Source organism: Rhipicephalus microplus, chromosome 5 (assembly GCF_043290135.1).
Source record: "Rhipicephalus microplus isolate Deutch F79 chromosome 5, USDA_Rmic, whole genome shotgun sequence".
In the NCBI taxonomy this organism is placed as follows: domain Eukaryota; kingdom Metazoa; phylum Arthropoda; class Arachnida; order Ixodida; family Ixodidae; genus Rhipicephalus; species Rhipicephalus microplus.
The window spans coordinates 14,782,619-14,804,430 of record NC_134704.1 but is presented as its reverse complement, the minus strand read 5'-3'; the positions used below and the strand labels follow the sequence as shown (position 1 = coordinate 14,804,430).

Here is a 21,812-nt window from a genome sequence, read left to right as displayed (position 1 = left end):
GTAACTGATAAGCACCCTCCCCCCCCCCCCGCCCCTGTTCGCATATGCTTGCATATGTGTGTGCGCATAGGACTTTTGAGTACCGAGAAAAAGCAGGCCTTGGGAGAGCCGACACTTCACACGTCATTCGATACACCTGTTCGTGTATGGAACGTGCGCTTTTCAATATGCTGTTTAGAGGTCAAACGCATCCGTTTACTTGAGCCATACTTTCATATAGGATTATTCATACTGTGCGAGTAACATTACGCTTAAATAATAAGTGGAAATATTGATTGGGTTCAATAATCATGGAGGAGAATTTGTAATTCCGCCGTTCGTAGCACGAGACGACAAACAAAACGCGCACGGATTCCTCGCACGCAACGCTTCCCAATTAGTTCTTCCTCGACCAAAACGAGCTTTTCGTCAACTAAGAATAAGAAATCCACATAGATTTCTCTTGTAGCTTTTTGATACGGACGGCTGAATGAAAAACGATATCTTGCCTAATCGGCGCAGAGCACGGCGTGACGGGCTACGACCTGGCGACGCTGAAGAACAACAGCTTGCCTCGGTACGGCGAGGGCCAGAACTGGTTCACCGTGTTCGGCGTCTTCTTCCCGGCCATGACGGGCGTCTTCGCGGGCATCAACATGAGCGACGATCTCAGGAACCCTGTGCAGGACGTGCCCGTAGGCACGATGGCCGCCATCGGAACTTGGTAAGTGCGACGCCTTGCCCGCAACTGAATCTTAGTATTTTATGAATGCATGATGAATAATGATTCTGTGTTTACTGGCATTGTATATTTTCATCACCGTCAAACAGCAAGACGGTGATCTATACATAGTTTTCACGTGACGTCGCACACGGGTAAATCTCTCCACTGGTGGCCATAAGATGGCGGACACCGTGACATTTCTTTAGCCGTTCGGTCCTCTGTGCTCTCCCCACTTTCTTCTGTACGTGAGCTGCACCAAAGGGCAGCTAGGGAAAACCCCTATATATAAGGAAAACCCCTATACAAAGGAACGCGACGGCCACCGACTGTAATCTGACGCTAATGTTTAAAGTCACCCTAAAATGGCGGCCTACGCCTACTTGTGCAGGCGCCCCTGCGGCCAACCGCAGGGGCGCCTGCACAAGTAGGCGTTTGGTGTGTAGCGACACCACGAACCCGAGCTAACGGGGGAGTTTCGACTCCCTCCCACGCCTAGCCGTGCGTGGCTTTGCCGTGTCCGAGGAAAAGGGGATCCTGGGGGTTGAGCCGACGCTGGGTGATTGGACCGTTAAGGCCCCCCGGCAGAGGCAACACACCCCTTTGGCCCCGGCTTCACGTAGACGGCACCCCTGAGCTGACCCACCCAGGGGAATCGGCAGTCGCCTTTTCCTATCTCTCTCTCCCTACATCTTCGTCTTTATCTCTTACTATTTATCTGTCCTGTCTTCTACTCTCTTCCGTTTACTTCCAAACTTCCTGGCGGCTAGGGTTAACCCTGTGCAAATAGCCTACCTTGGTCTAGGCGCATTGGGTTATAGTGGCGTTGTACGGCTGGCGTCTGCAGGTTTCAGCATTTGTAACCTTGTAGCGTCCCCTCGTTGGGCTCCGTGGTGGGTGGCCGCCAACGCTGCTGAACAACAATAAGGAAGACATGCATGGAGCATTCTCACTACTGTCTGATCGTACCGGCTTAAAGCCGGTACGCACCGATGATCTCACCAGAGAAGGATTGGCCACCCTGGTGCAGTATCTGGCCACCCCCTCCCGTAGGCATTCGTCAATTAACTCACGGCCCTCAGTCCCCACCAGCTGCGGAGCAACTGACCACGGCGGCGGTCAGATCTGCAAAGCAGCAGAGGGTGCTAGGAATCTCTGGATACGGACAGGCCACCATTGGAACTTGAACTTAGCGACGTTTAACGTTAGAACGTTATCTAGTGAGGGAAGTCTAGCTGTATTATTCGAGGAGCTAGAAGGCATTAAATGGGATATAATAGGGCTGAGTGAGGTTAGGAGGACAGATGAGGCCTATACTGTGCTACAGAATGGGCACGTCATTTGCTATCGGGGCTTGGCAGACAGAAGAGAACTGGGAGTAGGGTTCCTAATTCACAGAAACATAGCTGGCAACATAGAGGATTACTATAGCATTAATGAAAGGGTGGTAGGCATTGTAATTAAACTGAATAAAAGATACAAAATGAAGGTAGTACAGGCTTACGCGCCTACATCTAGCCATGATGACGCTTCAGTTGAAAGCTTCTATGAAGACGTGGAATCGGCAATGAGTAAGGTGAAAACACAGTATACTATAGTAATGGGCGACTTTAATGCAAAGGTAGGGAAGAAGCAGGCTGGAGACCAGGCAGTAGGAGATTATGGCATCGGCACTAGAAACGCCAGAGGAGAGCTACTAGTAGAATTCGCAGAACGCAATAATCTGCGTATTTTGAATACCTTCTACCGAAAACGAGAAAACCGCAAGTGGACATGGAGGAGCCCTAATGGCGTAAATAAGAACGAAATAGACTTTATAATGACTGCACACCCAGGAGTCGTGCAGGATGTGGAAGTGGTTGGCAAGGTAAAATGCAGTGACCATAGAATGGTACGGGCTCGAATCCGCCTAGACTTGAAGAAGGAACGACAGAAACTGATACGCAAGAAGCAAATCAATGAGCTAGCACTGAGAGGGAAAGTACAGGAATTCAGAGTGTCACTGCAGAACAGGTACTCTGCTCTTAGCGAGGAAACCAACCTTAGCGTAGATACAATGAATGATAATCTGACGAGTATCATCACGGAGTGTGCAGTGGAAGTTGGAGGCAGGGTAGCTAGACAGGACACCGGCAAGCTTTCCCAGGAAATGAAGAACCTAATTAGGAAGCGTCAAATCATGAAAGTGTCAAGTACAACAGACAAAATAGAACTGGCAGAGCTTTCGAAGTTGATTAATAGACGTAAAGTATGCGATGTAAGAAGGTATAACATGGAGAGAATTGAGCACGCTCTGAAAAACGGAGGAAGCGTCAAAGCAGTGAAGAGGAAACTTGGGATAGGCAAAAGGCGGATGTATGCGCTAAGGGACAAAGAAGGCAAATTAACTACCAATATAGATAGGGTAGTTAAAATAGCGGAGGAGTTTTACAGAGATCTGTACAGTAGCCGAGACAACCACGACCTTAATACTATAAGAACTAGCAGTAACTCAGACGACACCCCACCGGTAATGATAGAAGAAGTCAGAAAAGCTTTGGAGAGCATGCACAGAGGCAAAGCTGCTGGTGAGGATCAAGTAACATCAGATCTGCTGAAAGATGGAGGACAGATTGTGTTAGAAAAACTAGCCGCTCTGTTTACGAGGTGTCTCCTTACGGGAAAAGTAGCAGAGTCTTGGAAGAACGCTAACATCATCTTAATACATAAGAAAGGAGATGACAAGGACTTGAAGAATTACAGGCCGATCAGCTTGCTCTCTGTAGTATACAAGCTATTTACAAAGGTAATTGCTAGCAGAGTAAGGAAAACATTAGAATTCAATCAACCAAAGGAACAAGCAGGATTTAGAACAGGCTACTCAACAATTGACCACATTCATACTATCAATCAGGTAATAGAGAAATGCTCAGAGTATAACCAACCACTATACATAGCCTTCATAGATTACGAGAAGGCGTTTGATTCAGTAGAAATATCAGCCGTCATGCAGACACTGCGGAATCAGGGCGTAGATGAAATATATATAAACATTCTGGAAGAAATCTACAGGGGATCAACTGCTACCATAGTGCTTCATAAAAAAAGCAACAGAATACCAATAAAGAAGGGTGTAAGGCAGGGGGACACAATCTCCCCAATGCTATTCACTGCGTGCTTACAGGACGTTTTCAGAAGCCTAGAATGGGAACAGTTAGGGATAAGAGTTAATGGAGAGTACCTCAGTAACCTGCGCTTCGCCGATGACATTGCATTGCTGAGTAACTCAGGGGACGAATTGCAACTCATGATTACGGAGTTAGACAAGGAGAGCAGAAAGGTGGGTCTTAAAATTAATCTGCAGAAAACGAAAGTAATGTACAACAACCTCGGAAAGGAGCAGTGCTTTGCGATAGGTAATAGTGCACTTGAAGTTGTAAAAGACTATGTCTACTTAGGACAGGTAATAACCGCAGAGCCTAACCACGAGATTGAAGTAACTAGAAGAATAAGAATGGGGTGGAGCACATTCGGCAGGCACTCTCAAATTATGACAAGTAGATTGCCACTGTCCCTCAAGAGGAAGGTATATAACAGCTGTATCTTGCCGGTACTTAGCTACGGAGCAGAAACCTGGAGACTCACAAAGAGGGTTCAACTTAAATTGAGGACGACGCAGCGAGCAATGGAAAGAAAAATGGTAGGTGTAACCTTAAGAGACAAGAAGAGAGCAGAGTGGATTAGGGGACAAACGGGAGTTAAGGATATCATAGCTGCAATAAAGAAGAGGAAATGGACATGGGCCGGGCATGTAGCACGTAGACAGGATAACCGCTGGTGATTAAGGGTCACCAACTGGATTCCCAGAGAAGGGAAGCGGGGTAGGGGGAGACAGAAGGTTAGGTGGGCAGATGAGATTAAGAAGTTTGCGGGTATAAATTGGCAACAGCAAGCACAGGACCGGGTTAACTGGCGGAACATGGGAGAGGCCTTTGTCCTGCAGTGGACGTAGACAGGCTGATGATGATGATGAAAATGGCGGCCACGGTGACGTCATGTCCTCGCAGTCAGGCCCTTATATATCCTTCACACAGCTGTGCCTAAACATGGCTCCTTTTTGAAGACTTCATGGCACGAACAGCGCTTATGTGTGGAGGTCGCGTCTTCACCATCTGCATGGTGCAAACTGTCAGAATGTCGGTTTCCTGCGACTTACGCTCCATGTATACTGTTTTATACAACAATAATAGCAGGTTTTCAGAGCACAATAACTTTCTTTTTCCTAAAATAATATCCAACTATGGCACATTTACAGCTCGCTTTTATGGTATTCACTTTTGGAATCGCATACCTATTTATACTAAGTCACCTCGGTCACTGCAATCTTTCAAACAAAACATGAAAAACATTGTTAATGTTCATTTGTAATAAATTTATATGGATGGATGGATGGATAGGTAAATGGATAGATGTCCACCCATCTATACAGATAAGTAGATAGATAGATATATGGTTAGATGGATGGATGGATAGATGTATAGATAGATGTATGGATGAATAATGCTGCTTTGGTAGATATATATTTTCTTTTTATTAGTATAGATCGTTTTGATTGCATTTTTTATTTGTTTGCTCTTTTTGCTGCTGTTATCATTTATGTGCGCCACTATTTATAGGAGTTCTTCCCGACAGTCTTGTACTTTGGGGCCACCTTAATTGTGTATGTATTTATTAATATGCATTTAACCATTTTCTTTTTGTAGATGTAACAATAATGAATAAATTTGAACTTGCTAAGGGCTACAGGCTCGTGACATAGAATGAACACAGCACAACATACACACGTGCGAGTTTGAGGAACGTTTGCGCAGTTTGTTCCTGTATCTGGTATTTGTCCTCGGTTTGGGAAGCACGTGCCAGCGCTGGGCTCTTACCACGGACTACCTCATCGCCGAAAAGGCAAGTAACCATTGAGAAATGGCACATAAATAAAAGAAACAAGAAACACGGAAAGATACATGAGCCAAATGCGCCCCATCTTCGCAGGCGTCCGCTATCGGCGTCATGGTTCTTTCCGGCCTGTACATCTCTTCCATGTCAGCTTGCCTGGGGGCTCTGTACCTTACGCCTCGCATTCTGCAGAACATGGCAAATGACGGAATCCTACCCTTCAGCAAGCAGCTAAGCATCGGAGTAAGAATTTGCCGGATATATGTATCTGCACACACTCGCGAAGCTTAACTTGTGATGCTCACTGGTAATTTCGGAGTTCATCGGTAACTACAGGGTGGTGTGTTTTTGGCACAAGGATGCAGCTCCATCGTCTGGATGACCACCTGGTTTTCGAACTAGAAGGAAAGTATAAAGAAGTGTGACATAATTGACTAATGGCACAGCACCAGTTAAATATTTAGCCAGGAATAATGCAGATGGAATAATCGACCAGCGCTAATGTTCCGCAGCTAAGGACATAATCGCACGGCCGCCAACTGGCTGGTTCATAGATGGCAAGGCACACAGCAAGTTTTAAGAATGCATCTTGTATGACACGAGCATTTTCGCATGATATCAGTCGAATGTATCAAAGACGCGGGCGCTACCTGCTCTTAAAACGAATGTTTGTGCCCGCTACCGCACCTACAGAAGGGGCCCAACAAGGTTCCTGTGGTGGCGCTGGTGCTGTTCGCACTGGTCACGTTCCTTTTCATCTTGGCGGGCCAAGTGAACACCCTGGCGCCGCTGGTCACCATCCCGTTCCTGTTGACGTACGCATGCGTCGAGTACGCCTACTTCTCCATGGCGATGACGTACGACATCCAACGCCGGCGCAACGAGCGCTTCTGCCACCAGGCGGCCATCATACGGGCGCAGGCTACGGACAAAACAAGCTACGGGGCACTTGGAGACGCCAAGGTGCGACTGCTACAAAGCTTTCGAGACGCTGATTAGGCACATGGTCATTGATGATATATTGCAAGTCTCTCGCCACCAAAGTGTTTCGATAGTTCTAGCTATAGTTGAATTGTGTGCACAATCCCTATGAAACATCGACTTTGGACGGATATTCAAATATGGTGTGAACGTCCACATTAGGCACAGGGCGTTGTGCGACATTTAATTGGTAGGCGTCTGCAAAGTATTCAAACATGCATGATGAATGCAGTTAATACCATGGTTGATTGAACAATAAGGGATGTTGGATATCATATTGGATCATTGAAAACAGCAGAAAAAGTTTTATTCTGTGAATAGCACAAGAACATTGTTACTATGTCCGGTAGTCATAAAGCTTTTTTTTCACATAATTAAACCATTTAATGTAAAGCTAACAGGCATTGAAGGGAACTCTTTAGTCTGCTCGTCATGCGTGATGAATCTGCTCTATGCGATATATACACACAGCAAGCAATGCACGATATGCACTTCACGTATATGTGATGCAATGTGTCATAGTGGCAGCAGTGAACCATCCTCGCTGCAAATGGTATCTTCTGTTGTATTCTGGCTCCTATTCCCACTTCCAAATCTATGCATTGATGGATTTGTTTCTTTTGCTCATGGACAATGCTGATTTTTCACTCGCAACTAATTGCACCAAAACTGCACCTCTGTTATTGCATAGCAGCACAGTAAATGGTGATCCTTAAACGCAGGTTCCCACGAGTGACTTGGACCAGCTGTTTCCAGAACGTGTTCACGACAAGACTGTCATACCACGCGACCACAGCAGCGTAAGCACGACAGAATCTCCGGTGACATCACCAGACGAGCACAGCTCCATACGGAGTGCAGAGAGTAGAGATTCAAACGTCAACCACACAAGGGACCAACCGGCATCCGACATTACTGACAATACTCACCTCCTCGCTAAAGGTCAGCTGGCTTGTGTGTATAGCTGTATGGCCATGCTGTAAGGAGCGCTTTGTCTGCGTCACTAGTCTCAGTCCTTGTTATTTTACAATATAAGAGCGACAAGTGCTCAATTAGCTTCCTGTTTTACATTGTGCATTCAAACTGTATGTAAGTAGAAGCACATGCGATTTTATCAAGTTGTGGATACATAATCACCAATGTTACGACTGCTTTAATTTTAGGACGGGGACCATGGCCAGAGATATCAAAGAAGTCAAATACGTGGTATTCGAAACTGTTCAATCGCTGGATCGCTGTGCTTGGGGTAAGTCAATTACCAGACCAGGGCACGTGGTTGCCTAGTCCAAAGAAAAAGCCTGGACAATCCATTGCCCGCTTGTCTCTTTCAGATCTTCGTAAAATTGACGATCATGTTCCTTGTGCAATGGGGTTATGCACTGGCATCCATCTTTTTACTGATCTTCCTCTGGCTTTGCATTGGAAGGATCAAGCCAGGGGCTTTTCCAGGTATGTCAGGCTTCAAGTAACAAGCTCAACAAGAATTGCATTGTGTACAAGATTGCATATCATTGCAGAAATAAGAAACATACACGATTGTGTATCCTCTGTATTCAGCTGCAGTGTCGAACGCTTTCTCTCTGACAAACATGCAAGTGCATTCACTCTATCAAGTGAAAGAAAGAAAGAAAGAGACAAGGCTAACAATCTAACACCATAAATGAATGAAAAAAGTGAGACTAAATGCAGTTTTTTGTGGTTTCTGATATGAATCATCTTTGCATGTTCTTCCTCCACACATTATGGGACGTCACACACATCTTGTTAATATTAGTAATAAAAATTTTGGATGCCAAAACCACAACATAATAATGAAAGGTACCATGGAGAGTAACTACAAATTAATTCTGAATACCTGATGCTCATTAGCTGGCATATGTAGATGGGTGTTTTTGTATTTCACCCCTCTGCAATGTTGCCACTGTGGCTGGAAATCGACACGACCCACCACGATGGTTTAGTGGTTACGGTGGTCGACTGCCGACCTGAAGATCGCAGGATTGAATCCCAGCTGTGAAAACTGCACTTTCGATGAAGGCAAAAATGCTTGAGGCTCGTATACTTATATTTGGTACTTATATTCAGGTTCACATTACAGAACCTCAACCGGTCAAAACTTCCTGAGCCCCCCCCTATGGCACCCCTCAAAATCATATCTTCATTTTGGGACACTAAACCCCAACAATAAATACAACCCACTTTCTCAAACTTATCAGTGCTTACCTGCCAAGCTACTATGCCAGGTTCGCCAACATAATGATACAGTACGATTCACTACAAAACGACATTTCTGTCCTTAAAAAAGCAAAAAAAAGTAACAATTTTTTCAGAACTGAAGGAAAACTTCATGTTACCATTTAATGAGGTGTTGTATGCATGTCTTCTACTGCAATTCTATATTCAAATGTGCAACATAAATTTCGCAAGAAATTTTATATCACTGGCACACATATACTGGCACTACGTTCAAAGAGTGTGCACAGACCTACAAGTGTGGTGCAACTGCTTGCAATTCACATTTCAGTCTTTTAATTTGCCTGCTCTTAATGCTATGTCAAAAAGTGCATTATTCTGTTTAGAAGATTCATGTGCCTCCAAACCAAAAATTGTCACTGAAAGTCACAATTAATGCATGCAATCAGACAGGCAATTCTGTCTTTGTGATCTGCTTTGAGTTAACTCTATTTTCACTGCTAGATGGATGGTTGAGACTGTCACTGACCCGGCTACTTTTTTTTCCCAGTCTTTTTTCTGTAGTGAATTATATTTTTCCAGCTCTTGATTTTTTGATAGACTGTATTGTAGTTTCCCATAAACTAATGCATACCATATTAAAAAAGCCTCATGGTGGTTAGCCTTTTCTAGCATAAGTGCCAAAGCTCTGCAGCTAACATCACCTATGGCTGGCCAAGCTTCACGAGCAGACTCTGTGTTTGTTAACCATTTGCAGGAGTCACAGAGTTCAAACTGTTCCCATGGCTACGAAATTTATTCCTGCGTTGCATAGGGTAAGTATAGGATTTGCATAAGGCATCAGGTTTTGAAGATGAAGTTATTGAAACGATCAAAAAAGTTTACATAAATCATTATATGCCTGTGAATAATTATTAAATTTAATGTACTTGACGTACTTGCACACAAATTAAAAAAATTTTGAAGTATTCAAGATGAATGCAAACGTATGTTAGCAAATGTAGCACATCTGAAGAAATGGTTTCTCTACAGCGTGGGACTGCCGTACAAGCCTGCAAATAGGTGGAGCAGAAAAAGAATCCCTACGACACTAGCAGATGAAAACTGCCTATGACACCCATGGCTTTGCTATGGCTCGGCATAACCTGCTATGAGTCAGCGAGATCCAGAATTCACCATGCTTGCTAACGCTGCAGCATAAAGCCTGTTTTAAAGATTAAAAACTGGGGACTATGTCCGGACAACTGGAGGGGAACGATAGCTACAAAAAAAAAAAAACACGACTATAGTTTAAATTTTATGCAGCGGCTCGGTCTGCTCATAAGAGACAATGTGCTTTTCCTATTATTTTACGTTATATATTTTTGACTGCACTGCACAACGCTTCCCTCGTCTTGAGCAGGCAAGTTGAAGGCCCCTCAATGCCCAACCACTGAACTTTCACACACTGCAGAGGGAATTTGCAGTGATAGCGCAGTTTGAGAAGACCAGGTGCGAAATTTCTTTTGCGAAGTTCTACTGTAAAGTTCTACAAGGTGCATCAGAAACAACTAGTTAAGTTTATTTCCTAACAAAAGAAGAAAAAAACAAGAGCTAAAACTGACATTCAAACATCAAACGTGAGGCTCAGCTTGACCTAAATTGACGTGCCTGCTTGCGGCTTCACACACAACATACGGCTGCACCTCAAAGCTTCATTTACACATATTAAAAGCGAAAATTGCAGTGAAAAATGAACAGTAAGCCTGCGAAGTATTTAAAGGAGCAGTGGCACCAACTTAACGCATGTCGCGTTTTTTGTGTCAACGCATAGTTATCAAGCCCCTAGTAACAATTCATTACTAATAATGCAACATCGGGATGAAATGATATATGTAACAACAATTAGTATGACCAGTATCGAACTCAATTCAAAACTGGTGCAAAGCCCGCGAATTTTTTACTCTTCCAAGCAGTCACCTCTCGTGGTCCCACCCTATCTGACGACGTTAAGTTTCAGTTGGCAGTTCATCTGCTCGGCGCACATGCATATAGGCATGTCTTTGCCATCCCACTGTCGTTGCCGCCATCATCAGCGTCCACAAGCAATGACAAAAACAGTGAAGAATATGGGATAGTGACAATCTGCGGCACGGCGAATCATTTTCAGATCGATCATCTTCCGAGCAGTGATTTTGAAATCGACGCCGGACTGAGCAGCGACGAGGCAGCTGCAGACGCACGCTTGGGTTACGCTGACTGATCAGACATATAAACCTAACGTTCGTCTTACTTGTTCATGACTCCCCGACAAATAACCTGAAGCGGTACAACGAAAATGTAGGATTGACACGAACGCGCTGCCCGTACCAAGCAAAACAAAGCAAGTGAAGCAGGCAGCCAGGCGTTGCTGTCAGATGGTACATGTAGACAGTGCAATGAAAACACTAGAATTGTTAGTGTTATCACTGCTCGCTCATCATCACTCCGCGCCTGAGGCGTGGCCTAGGAGCTAGCTGAACATGTCACAATACTGTCGATGTCTCACGGCCTGGAACGCTCCTATGAGCCTTGGATACTTTTTGCGCTGAAAATTGAATAACTTCTACGTAACGGATGCCATCCATACTTCGCTTAAAAAACTTATATCAAGCTATCCAACGGATACCGCATGTTGAGTTTTAAATTTGATGTCACTGCTCCTTTAATAGAGCGAGACAGAGATAATGTAGTAGAAAACTTGTATTATTTCGTTGCTAGTGATAAAAGTGGCTATTTAGCAATTCGCCATCACGACACTCTGGACATTGTATTATTTCGTTGCTAGTGATAAAAGAGGCTATTTAGCAATTCGCCATCACGGCACTCTGGACATTTCTTTTATACTAACAATGTAATTTGTATCATGTCAATTTATATGATAGTTTCTTCTGTCCTACATTACTTGACTATTGTACCCCAACCCCATTCCCCCACGTTTAGCCTTACTAAATATGATGCATTTTATCCGACCATTCATAACTGAATTCAATCGACCTTGAACATGGCACATCACTAGTGTGCATGTGAAAACTTAGCTCAAGGTCTCGTCCAAATACATAAGGATATATCGTATTTCTCTGTATCATGGACCAGATATGATTGGATATGTTGCACATAATACTAATAAAACTAAGTTACTGCTGAATCCATTTTTAAACAAGCTGTACATTTTTCAATACAAACTGTTGAACTGCAAGATTTTAGAAACTCAACTGTTATGTTCAGAACTCTAACTCTGCATTAAAAGATACTGAAATCTGCCCACAACAATACAACGAAAGCTGACAAAACAGATAAGTTATTTGATACATCCTAGTGTAACTCTCATAAACATTACAAATATTGCCGATGACTAAAACAGTGCTTAAGACTGGACAAAAACACCGATATGCACGCTGTGTCTTTTCATACACGCTTAGGCACTCTTCTATTCGTTTTCTACAATGTGCCAACCAGTTCAATCAAATACATTGCAACTAATTCATGTAAGATGAAACTTAAGATATATTGAATTGGCCCACTTCATGTAGTTTATAGAACGAGGAGTGTAGATTACAGAAACGTGGCATCTGTTCATGGGCGCGGAGTTGAGAATTTGTAAGTTCACTGGCTGGCAACTTTTTTGGGAGAAAAATCCTTATCACCATATCAAAGTACTGCTTCCCACAATCAATAAAACTAAATTCAGACTACAATAAACTTCAGCTGAATTGGTCAAGAGGTCATTTCATAAGAACATTTGTGCATCTTACCACGTCTGAATAAGAGGAATCCGAATTGTTCTAAGGGTTCCTTTTAATCTGGCTAAGTAAATCTCTACGAGGTTGCCATTTGCACATATCTACTGCAGTTATTTTGGCAACAAGCTCAGCTCATGTGAGACTTCACTGCAGTTGGTCATTCAGCAAACTCATTTTTTCTAGCTACTCATTTATAAAAAAAGATCTGCATGTGTCGAATTCGTATCTGTGTTCTCATGCAGGAAGAAACCCACAGACTATGAACAAATAGTGGTGGCCCCCGCGTGCCCCGGAGTCTCAACGATGGAGTCTCAGCTGAACGACGAAAATGTAGATTACGCGTCGCGACACCGATACCATCATTCTACCACCCTCCAAACATCATCACATTTCCAGCAACATTCCGACGACAGCGAATGAGCCGTGAGCTTCCCAGGTGCTACATAGTGCCTGAAGTGGCTGTTTTGAAGGGCTTGTTCATGTTGAAACCATTCTGCCAATCCTCCTTAATGGGCAAGATCACAATTAATTGAAGTGTGGTTTTCGTTGATTCTCCAAGGTTACAAATGTTCAAGCTCAATTATGAAGGCATTTCATGTGTGATAACCGCAAGAGGGTCCACAAGTGAGAACAAATGGCTGAAATGCTGCTGGTAGCATGCTCCAACTACAACTGAAAGAGGAGCCAACATTTCACAATACCATCTAACTTCGAGCTTCGATAGGCATTGCTGTCCACTTGCCCTAGAATGACTGGCAATCAAAATAGCGAACTATCCACAACAACTGCGATCAGAGTTTTATGCCTTGCCTTTTGAAATCTACTGACTGTATCAGTGCACATTGTTATTATTAAAGCTACTACATGTCACTGTATACAAGTGGCGTACCATTAAAAGACAAAGCAAAGACCGAGTTAGGTAAGTGTCTTGTGCACTTAATGCACTTGTGCTCCATGCTCTGCCTTTAAAGCACAAAATTCGCCACCATGACAGCTTACATTTCAGCCATGTTTCAGCTAGTTGGAGAAATGCCAGAAGAGTTTTGCACGTCATTCCATAGGCCTACTTGTAGAATGTCCTAGTGATTTGTTTACCTGTTGGGTGCTTCTTTACTGCTGCATGACCAACCAAGACAGCACAAGGTAATCTGTGCATTCATACCACTGTGAAACACCTTCTTACCTCTTTACCAAAACAAAAGCAAAGTGATTTACCGTTATGCTTCCAAGCTGTCCCAGGGATATTTGTGATGTACAAACTCATCACTTGTTCCAAAGCAATGTAACCTATTTTCCTAACTATTTGCGAAATGCAAGCTTAACTGCTGTGCTATGACGGGCATGGTGCGCACTGCTTCGTGACATGCACCCAAATGGGACAATCGAGACTAAAGCTACTTTTAATGTGCTCCCCTCGCACCGTGTTTATTCAAATTTCTCAACCGTACATAGATACAAAACAGACTTAATGCGCCAACAAAGAACAAGCAACAATTTGTTTTTGTGCATGTAATGCCTGCAGCTAAAAAGAAAAATATACAACATTCAAAGTGGCATTCAAGGCAGCATTTTGGTAATGCAGACAGTACTTCTACCTGTGTACAATGCACCTCAGGGCCCACAACGTGTCAAAGTGTGTGTGCGTACGATGTATGTTACTGAAATGGGACAGTCCACTCCTAATGTGCAAATGACAATGGCTTTGTGTGAGAAAACAACAAAAAGGTGATATGTTGAATAAATTATGTTTACGTTGTCATTTGTATGGAAGAGTTGAATTCTTTGGCATCAAAGGGGGCAAACGACTAACACATAGAACACAAAAGGCTGGAGCACAACTAGGCAACACCAACAAAACTACAATGCGAAACGTTACATACTTCACGTTTCAAAATCACACAGCTTGTCCCTTGCATATTTACTGATTTTGCAACGTGCTACCTGCAGTATGCCAATGCTACATAAACCAACAGACGGCAGAAAATAAAATATTAATGCCTTAGTGACTTCCACAAGTTAACAATGACCACATGGCTTTTATGACATGTGTGCTATCACCAATCTCAGGAATTGTGTTCCAGGCATTAATGTTCAACAGTACTTGAACTGGTTAACTCTTTCACAATAACAGGCTGACTGCACTTAATTGAGTGCTGTATCTCTTGACTTCCAGCCAATTGGAAAAAAGCAGAATATACGTTAGAGGTACTCCATGTCATTGGGAGCATCAAGGTCTCTGTAGGTGATGAGTGCTCTCGGTTCTCCACGTAGACCTCTGAAATAAAAACATGTGCATGTCAAACATTCCTTTCCATCAGCCACCTTCCAACAATGAAGCCGGGGGCGAGAAGGGAGGCAAGGAATGTGGTATTCGTGGACCAGTAAGGCATCCTTAGTAACTAGCATTCCAATTGAAAATGCCAGTCGCTGAAATCCTTACCATATTATTACAAAGTGCTGGTAACCACTAAATTACATGTTATATACTTGAACTGTGGTACTACGTAGAATTAAAATAATTCTTCTGAATTATAAGTCCAAATTATAAAGAAAATGAGAAAAGTTGAAGAAAGAAATTGGCTAAGATAATTGGAATCCAGACTGGGTGTGGAATGTGCCTTTTCTGCTGGCTTGCACTAGAAAATTAAGCCCCTGATCAACGCCTCCTCTATTTTATCAATGCCAGCCAGATGCACCCGATCCAGTCGTTTACCACCCGCACTTTTAGCCCTTTCCTACTTTCTCCCATCGCTTAGCCTTCGCCTGCGCTTTGTGGTTATGGGGGAGAGAACCCCTTATGCAGTGCCTCATGACGAAAGTCATATGAATTTTTTGTTAAGTTGTGTACACATCCGAGGGGCGGCGTCTTGCATCCCTCGTGTTCACAATATTGGCGGTCACGCTGGCTCTGTGGAAGATACAGTGTTTTGAGGTAGCGTGTCGCTGTTCATGGCGCTATGCGGGCAACCAATGCAGGAGCACATCGAGGCACCCTAACCAATGGGGAGGCGTCACTGCGACGCTTCTGCATGCGCTGCTCAGTGACACGGCGGTGGCATTGCTTCAAACCACAAAGCAGCAGCACGAAGGGACAAATCTGACACACGCAGGTTATTGGAGTGGAAAACACGTTTATCGCATCTCCAGGGGAAAGCGCTCGGAAGCACCTGTGACATACCTATCATGTAGTGCCGCATCACGACCACTGCCTCAACTAAGGCAAACCGACGGCTCCCGTTGAGAAGAGCGCGTTTGCACTGGCATTGAAAGAAATAAAGGAGGCGTTGCCCTGACAAAGGATTACAGCGCACTTGCCACCTGCATTATGAGAATCAGGATCACCCTCAATTGCCACCCTTCAGTTCACTGTTAACAAGATAGCCTTGCTAGAGCTTGTTGCACCAACCACCATCACATCTGCCAGATTTTTGAAGGTCTTTTCGTGTTTGTTTCTCTGAGGGGCTCATTTAGAAATGATGATACAGACCTGCACACCTCTTGCTTCCCAAACATTACACAATCGTGGATAAGTTTCTACGCACGTCCTTTCCCCGAGTTCCAAGCTCCACAATTTGACCTTCAACTGCATGCGCCATGAACTGCCTTCTTTTCAAAACGGTGCAATATTGACGTGATACATGAGTAAATGGTAAGAAAAACAAGGGGTTAGAATCACTGAACAGTTAGAGAGTTGGGCTGCTGCTTCAGTATGCTTATCAAGCAATATTTGCACAACTCGGGTCAAAGACTGCAACTATTTGTTTCATCATGCGATCTGACCATGTTAGTGTTTAACTCTTGAGCATGAGCAGACTATCGCTGTGGATAAACAGTCAGTCTGCATCCCTAAAAGCAAACTGAGGAATCATTCAAGCTGGCAAGAAATGCAAACTGAAGAAGGCTGCTTTGCATTCTTGGAGTAGGAGCAGCAACCAGCGCAGAGTGTAGTCAGCCAGGTGGAAAGAAAGGTGAGTGTGGAGAGTCTCAGTTCTTTTTATTGACAGTGAGAATTGACATTTCATAGTGCGATTGACAGTAGCAAACACAGGCAGACTTTCAATAACAGGACTAAGAACCCTGGTTTTCATAAAAGTTTCATGACATACAAATGTGGAAGGGCTAAAAAAAGTGGGTGGAGAAACTCATCCGCAACGTGATGCCACACTGCCAACTGTCAAATGAGATGAAGTTATTACACTGAACTCCGCAAACCATGTCTCTAAAAAAAAAAAAATGTGTATGATGTCAGAGAGAAATATGCCGCTATGCAGCATCTCTCTAGCCTTATCTCTGTTTAAAAGAGTTCCAAGTCCTGTGGCTCATCGAGATCATGATATCCAATCACTTCCCGGGGGTCTGAGCGGAAGCTGAAAAAAAGAAACCGAAAACGGGTGCATCTTTTCTGGCTTCGCACTGTCCGGCTCACGATTTCGTTATGACGAACTCTGTCACAACACAAGCAGCACAAGAGCGTAACCGCAACTTGAGGTGTGTTCTGTGGCTGCTGAGGACGTGCTGAACAAGAGCTGAGCAGAGATCTTAAAACGACTTCGCTTTTCAGCACAGTGCTTTAGGTTCCTTTTATAGGTGCGTACAAAGTACACAGAATGTTTATTTAAGAGTTTGTTCAGAGCTATGTAGTGCAGTCCACTTATAGCAAAATGTGTAAAAATCTTTTTAACCACTCTAAATGAAATTTGGGCTTGCTGTAATACAAATTCTGAAGCTAGGTCTTGTAGTTCTGTAGCTGAAGACACATCAAAAAGTGAAGCAGGAGTTGCGAGCTGCCAGCAAGAAAAAAAAAAAAAATGTTGATCAGATATTTATTTCTAAGAGGAAGGTGCTTGAAGAAACCATAGCAAGGAAAACTAAAACAGTGAAAAAACAACAAAAACAGAGGAAGCTGTATAGTTATGAGGACATGATAGTGGAAGGCAAGATATAGAAAAAAAGACTGTAGCACCAATCACACTGCAGGTAGTTGTACCATAGGTGTGCAATGTCTTTCCCGATAAAAAATAAACCCTATTCATTCTAAGTGGACTGCACTGGTTTGGAGGTTTATTTCAACCTTTCAAAAGGCAAATACTGATTCTCGGTACTGCTGGCAAGCATTCCTCTACAGCAGAAAACCACTGAGAACACAATGCAGGCATGATTTCAACATGACCGAAGTTTATCTTCTAAACATGCTTTGCAAATTCAATGACCAGGGCTCATTTTGGCCCAATTAGGAAATGGCAACATTACTTTGATAATACTTCAAAACACTGACCAATGAGGACGACGCACTGAAAATAGGTCTGCCATATGTTTCATGAAGTTTTTGCTCGAATGAATGCCCTCTATACTCAAAAAGCACTACTAAGAAAAGAATACAACATAATCGAGGTGATATTATCATGGCTCGTAAGAATTTCAGGATCATGTTGATAAAAACTTTTCTATGGTACCTGCCAAGACCTATTGACCAACAGTGTGATATAGAATGGCTGTTGCAACAGATTTTCACCATGCAATGCTTGACATGAACATAAGCTGCCTTGCAGATGCGAACATGTGCTGCCCGTGCAGTCATGGAAACCACTGCACTCATGCATACCGTATATACTCGTGTAAGGGCCGCCCTCGTGTAAGGGCCGCACCCCAACTTTGAAAGCGGATATTTCGAAAAAAAAAAAAACAAAAGTTCAAAATGTCCCGCCAGAAAAGTGTAGTTAGTTCATTTACAGCCAGATGGCGCTGCACGCTTTTCCGCTTTTATTCTACTTCCGCCGACGCGCCGACCACGCTGTTGACAGCGCGCCGCCATATTTGCCTTGTGCGGCCTCTTTGTTGGCATCGTTCCTAGCATCGTGTCGATACGTTGGCAGCGCGACTTCAGATCGGTGTCGTCGGTGTCACTTTGTTGGTTGTAGTGAACCCTGCAGAAGCCAGCGCACGTGACGGACGATGGGCCGGCATCTGAGATCATTCACTGCAGCATTTAAGCTGCAAGTGATTGACTATGCCGAGGAGCACGGGAAGCGGGAAGCTGGACGAAAGTACGACGTCGATGAGAAGCGCGTGCGTTACTGGATGAATCAGAAAGATGCCCTCGCCGCTACTAACAGGAGCCGAAAGGCGTTTCGCGGGAAAAAGTGCAAGTACCCGCAACTCGAAAGCGAGCTCGTCAACTACGTCGTCGACACACGAAGGGACGGCTACGCCGTATCGACTGACATGATACGCGTCAAAGCCCTCAGCATCGCTCGCCACATGGAAATACCCCCGGCACAATTCAAGGCAAGTCGGGGCTGGGCTACGCGGTTTATGAACCGTAACCAGCTTTCTATTCGGCGCCGAACGACGATTTGCCAAAAACTGCCGCGCGAGTACGAAGACCACGTCATTAAGTTTCATCGCTTCGTGAATGCTCTCAGGAGGGAGCATGAATACGACCTGTCCCAAATTGGGAATGCGGACCAGACACCTGTGTGGTTCGATGCACCGGAAAGCACCACAGTGGATTTAAAAGGTGCGAAAAGTGTGTCTGTGCGCACGACTGGTGCAGAACGCCAAAGGTGCACTGTGATGTTGTGCATCACGGCAGACGGCAGGAGGCTTCCGCCGTACGTCGTATTTAAAAGGAAGACTCTCCCAAAAGAGAAGTTCCCTCAGGGAATCGTCGTACGTGCGCAAGAGAAGGGCTGGATGTCCGAGGAACTGGTCGTTGACTGGATTAAGACCGTCTGGGCAAACAGACCTGGAGGGCTGTTACAACGGAAAGCCCTCCTTGTTTTGGACAGCTTTAGGGGCCACTTGACCGACCGCGTCAAGAACCGAGTTGCCGCAACTCGTACGGACTTGGCCGTCATTCCCGGTGGCCTGACGAGTGTGCTGCAGCCGCTCGACGTATGCGTCAACAGACCATTCAAAGTGGAATTTCGCCGATGTTACTCTGAATGGATGGCTGGAGGCGTCCACGAGAAGACCCCTACAGGACGGCTGAAGCGGGCGTCGCTCCAACAGGTGTGTGAATGGATTTTGAATGCGTGGCGTGCCATGTCAGTAGAAGTAGTTGCTAAAAGCTTCAAGGTAACGGGAATTTCGAACTCCATGAACGGCACCGAAGATGACCGTCTCTGGGAAGACGCGGACGCCGAGGCGAGCTCCTCCGAGAACGAGGACAGCGAAATGGAATCCGAATAAAAACATTTCTGGCATGTCATTTGTGACTCTTGCACTCTGCTACTGTTGCATAAACAGTACAGACCTTTGGCCTGTACTGCCTGTACTAAATCGGCCTGATTCGTGTAAGGGCCGCACCTAGCAAAATTTTCGAAAAAAAAGTGCGGCCCTTACACGAGTATATACGGTAGATGATACGAATGCCTCATACAAATATTTTTCATGGCCCCACAAGTTTGTATCGAGAAGCTACTGCACACAGTCAACTGCCGATTTTTCAGACTCCCTAGGGAACGCAAAATTGACGAAAGACTTGGCAGCTCCCCCAAAAAATCATGCTTCATGGTGTTTAATTCCACCCAAGTGGTCAACGCCGCCCAAGACTGAAATAGCTTCAAAGGCTCCCAGTAGACTTGTCAGACATTTTTGCGAGCGCCCAGGCTCTTGTGAAATGTTATATACGGTACAGGCCGCGAACCTTGCTGAACTATTGTGATGAGTGCCGCCGATATCAACAAAGCGTGGATTAAGTTATGGCTCTTTCACATAGGACATCTGGAAAAGATGACTCGGAATCCAGAGGCTGTGGCGGAAGAGTGGATGATCCCGACTTTCCCCGATTCGTGTGCGCATGTAAACGATGCACCACTGTGAAAAATCTCTGCCAAGACGCAGTATATACTGCTGTGTGCAGCTCTCGCTGCTAGTTGTGCGCAGTGCATCACTATCTACGCTGACTCTGTCCCTGCCGCAACACTCGCAAGCTGTAGCATATGCGCGCGTTGGCCGTAAAGGTGTTCGCTATGACCACAGGCGCGGCGATGCTGTTCCTTAAAGCAACGCGTCTTCACGGCATAATTATCGATCTTGCACAAAAAGGCAGCTTGAACAGTGGCATTGCCTGTTTGGGCTGTCAGCCATAAAAGCTTGCAGTATGCTTCTCATGCACTGCTGAGCTATTAGCTGAAGATGCTTATCATAAAAAATAGTCAGCAATTAGTTCAGTGTGGTGAGTTTGCCACCTGCCACCTTCATGCCTTCACGCATTCCTATTGCTTATCTGCAAATACATTGCCGCACTGCACCATAATAACTTCGTAGTTTTTATCTGCTGCACACCAAAACTTGTAAGCATTGTGGCAACGCTGGCTGTTGGACGCTACTACAGTTGCAAACAGATAAACTAGCGAAAACATTGGTTCAAACCTACAGACAAAGGCATAGGTTGGGGATTTAATTATTGCAGGGCCGACCAAAAATCTACACAAAAAATCCGAAATATCGAATGCCTAGGAGTCTGTGTTTAAAATTTCAGACTTTCTTGTACATTGACGTCTATGAGAATTGTGACAGTGGTGCGAAAACGTCCGAATTTTCATGCATGTCCAGAAAATCGGGCATCTGATAAATCGGCGGTTTACTGTGTAATAAAAGCCCTCACTTATATGCACTGATATATTGCGAATGATGTATGATGGTCAAAATATGTGTAATCAATGTTTTTTTATTCATCAATATGTTTAGCACATTGGCTTCTTTGCAGCAATGCCTGAATGAATATGTTTGAATCTTGCCTACTGAAAACAGAAATGTCATTTCTCGTTGCTGCTAGTAATATAAATCTAATGTCTGCATTCATGGGCAGTCATACAAACATAGATTTTAGGAAGAAATAAATTGCAACAATGAAAATACAAATAATAAAACTGCCCTGTAAACGATGCACAAAACATGGTATAAATGACTAGGACACTGAAACTCATCAAAGCAGCAGTAAATCTTTCCTAATGTTACAAGCCAACAGTGGCCCATCGAATAATAACACCAAAGAGCACTCACCGTCCGTAGTTGTTCCTTTTGAATCCAGCCCTGTACATATCTGGGAAATTGCGGCCACCAAATCCTGCAAAAAAGAACGTGTTTGCTTTGTTCAACATTGCCACTGCAATTGCGTTCGCGTTGCAATTCTGCCTTACTGATAGTAATACTACTCTCCACCTAGACATTAGCCTCTCAAAGTACACTTGACCAATCTTTTTTTTTTTTCTAATTGAAGTAATGAATTTTTTCTAATTGAA

At 44.2% G+C, this 21,812-nt stretch overlaps 2 protein-coding genes across 8 annotated transcripts in view; one reads left to right on the top strand and one right to left on the bottom strand.

The window, feature by feature from the left end:
- LOC119174967 (solute carrier family 12 member 8) overlaps positions 1–13,349 on the top strand; it is a 47,137-nt gene extending 33,788 nt beyond the window's left edge. The window contains exons 8-16 of the mRNA XM_075894894.1: positions 502–703; positions 5,551–5,638; positions 5,726–5,872; positions 6,323–6,592; positions 7,333–7,552; positions 7,774–7,856; positions 7,942–8,059; positions 9,561–9,618; positions 12,807–13,349. Coding sequence (XP_075751009.1) covers positions 502–703; positions 5,551–5,638; positions 5,726–5,872; positions 6,323–6,592; positions 7,333–7,552; positions 7,774–7,856; positions 7,942–8,059; positions 9,561–9,618; positions 12,807–12,984 — 1,364 coding nt within the window. The 3' untranslated portion in view covers positions 12,985–13,349. The remainder of the gene's footprint in view (positions 1–501; positions 704–5,550; positions 5,639–5,725; positions 5,873–6,322; positions 6,593–7,332; positions 7,553–7,773; positions 7,857–7,941; positions 8,060–9,560; positions 9,619–12,806) is intronic.
- An 876-nt stretch (positions 13,350–14,225) lies between these two features.
- The window catches only part of Ars2 (arsenic resistance protein 2), a 139,874-nt gene continuing 132,287 nt past the window's right edge, over positions 14,226–21,812 (bottom strand). For 6 of the 7 annotated variants that reach the window (XM_075894891.1, XM_075894890.1, XM_075894888.1 and 3 more), the window contains 2 exons: positions 21,574–21,637; positions 14,226–14,839 (listed from right to left, as the gene is read on the bottom strand). In XM_075894891.1, the coding sequence (XP_075751006.1) occupies positions 14,764–14,839; positions 21,574–21,637 (140 nt within the window). In that variant the 3' untranslated portion in view covers positions 14,226–14,763. Of the gene's footprint in view, positions 14,840–16,717; positions 16,932–21,573; positions 21,638–21,812 lie in introns of those variants that run through there. The other variant, XM_075894889.1, reaches the window with a different exon arrangement.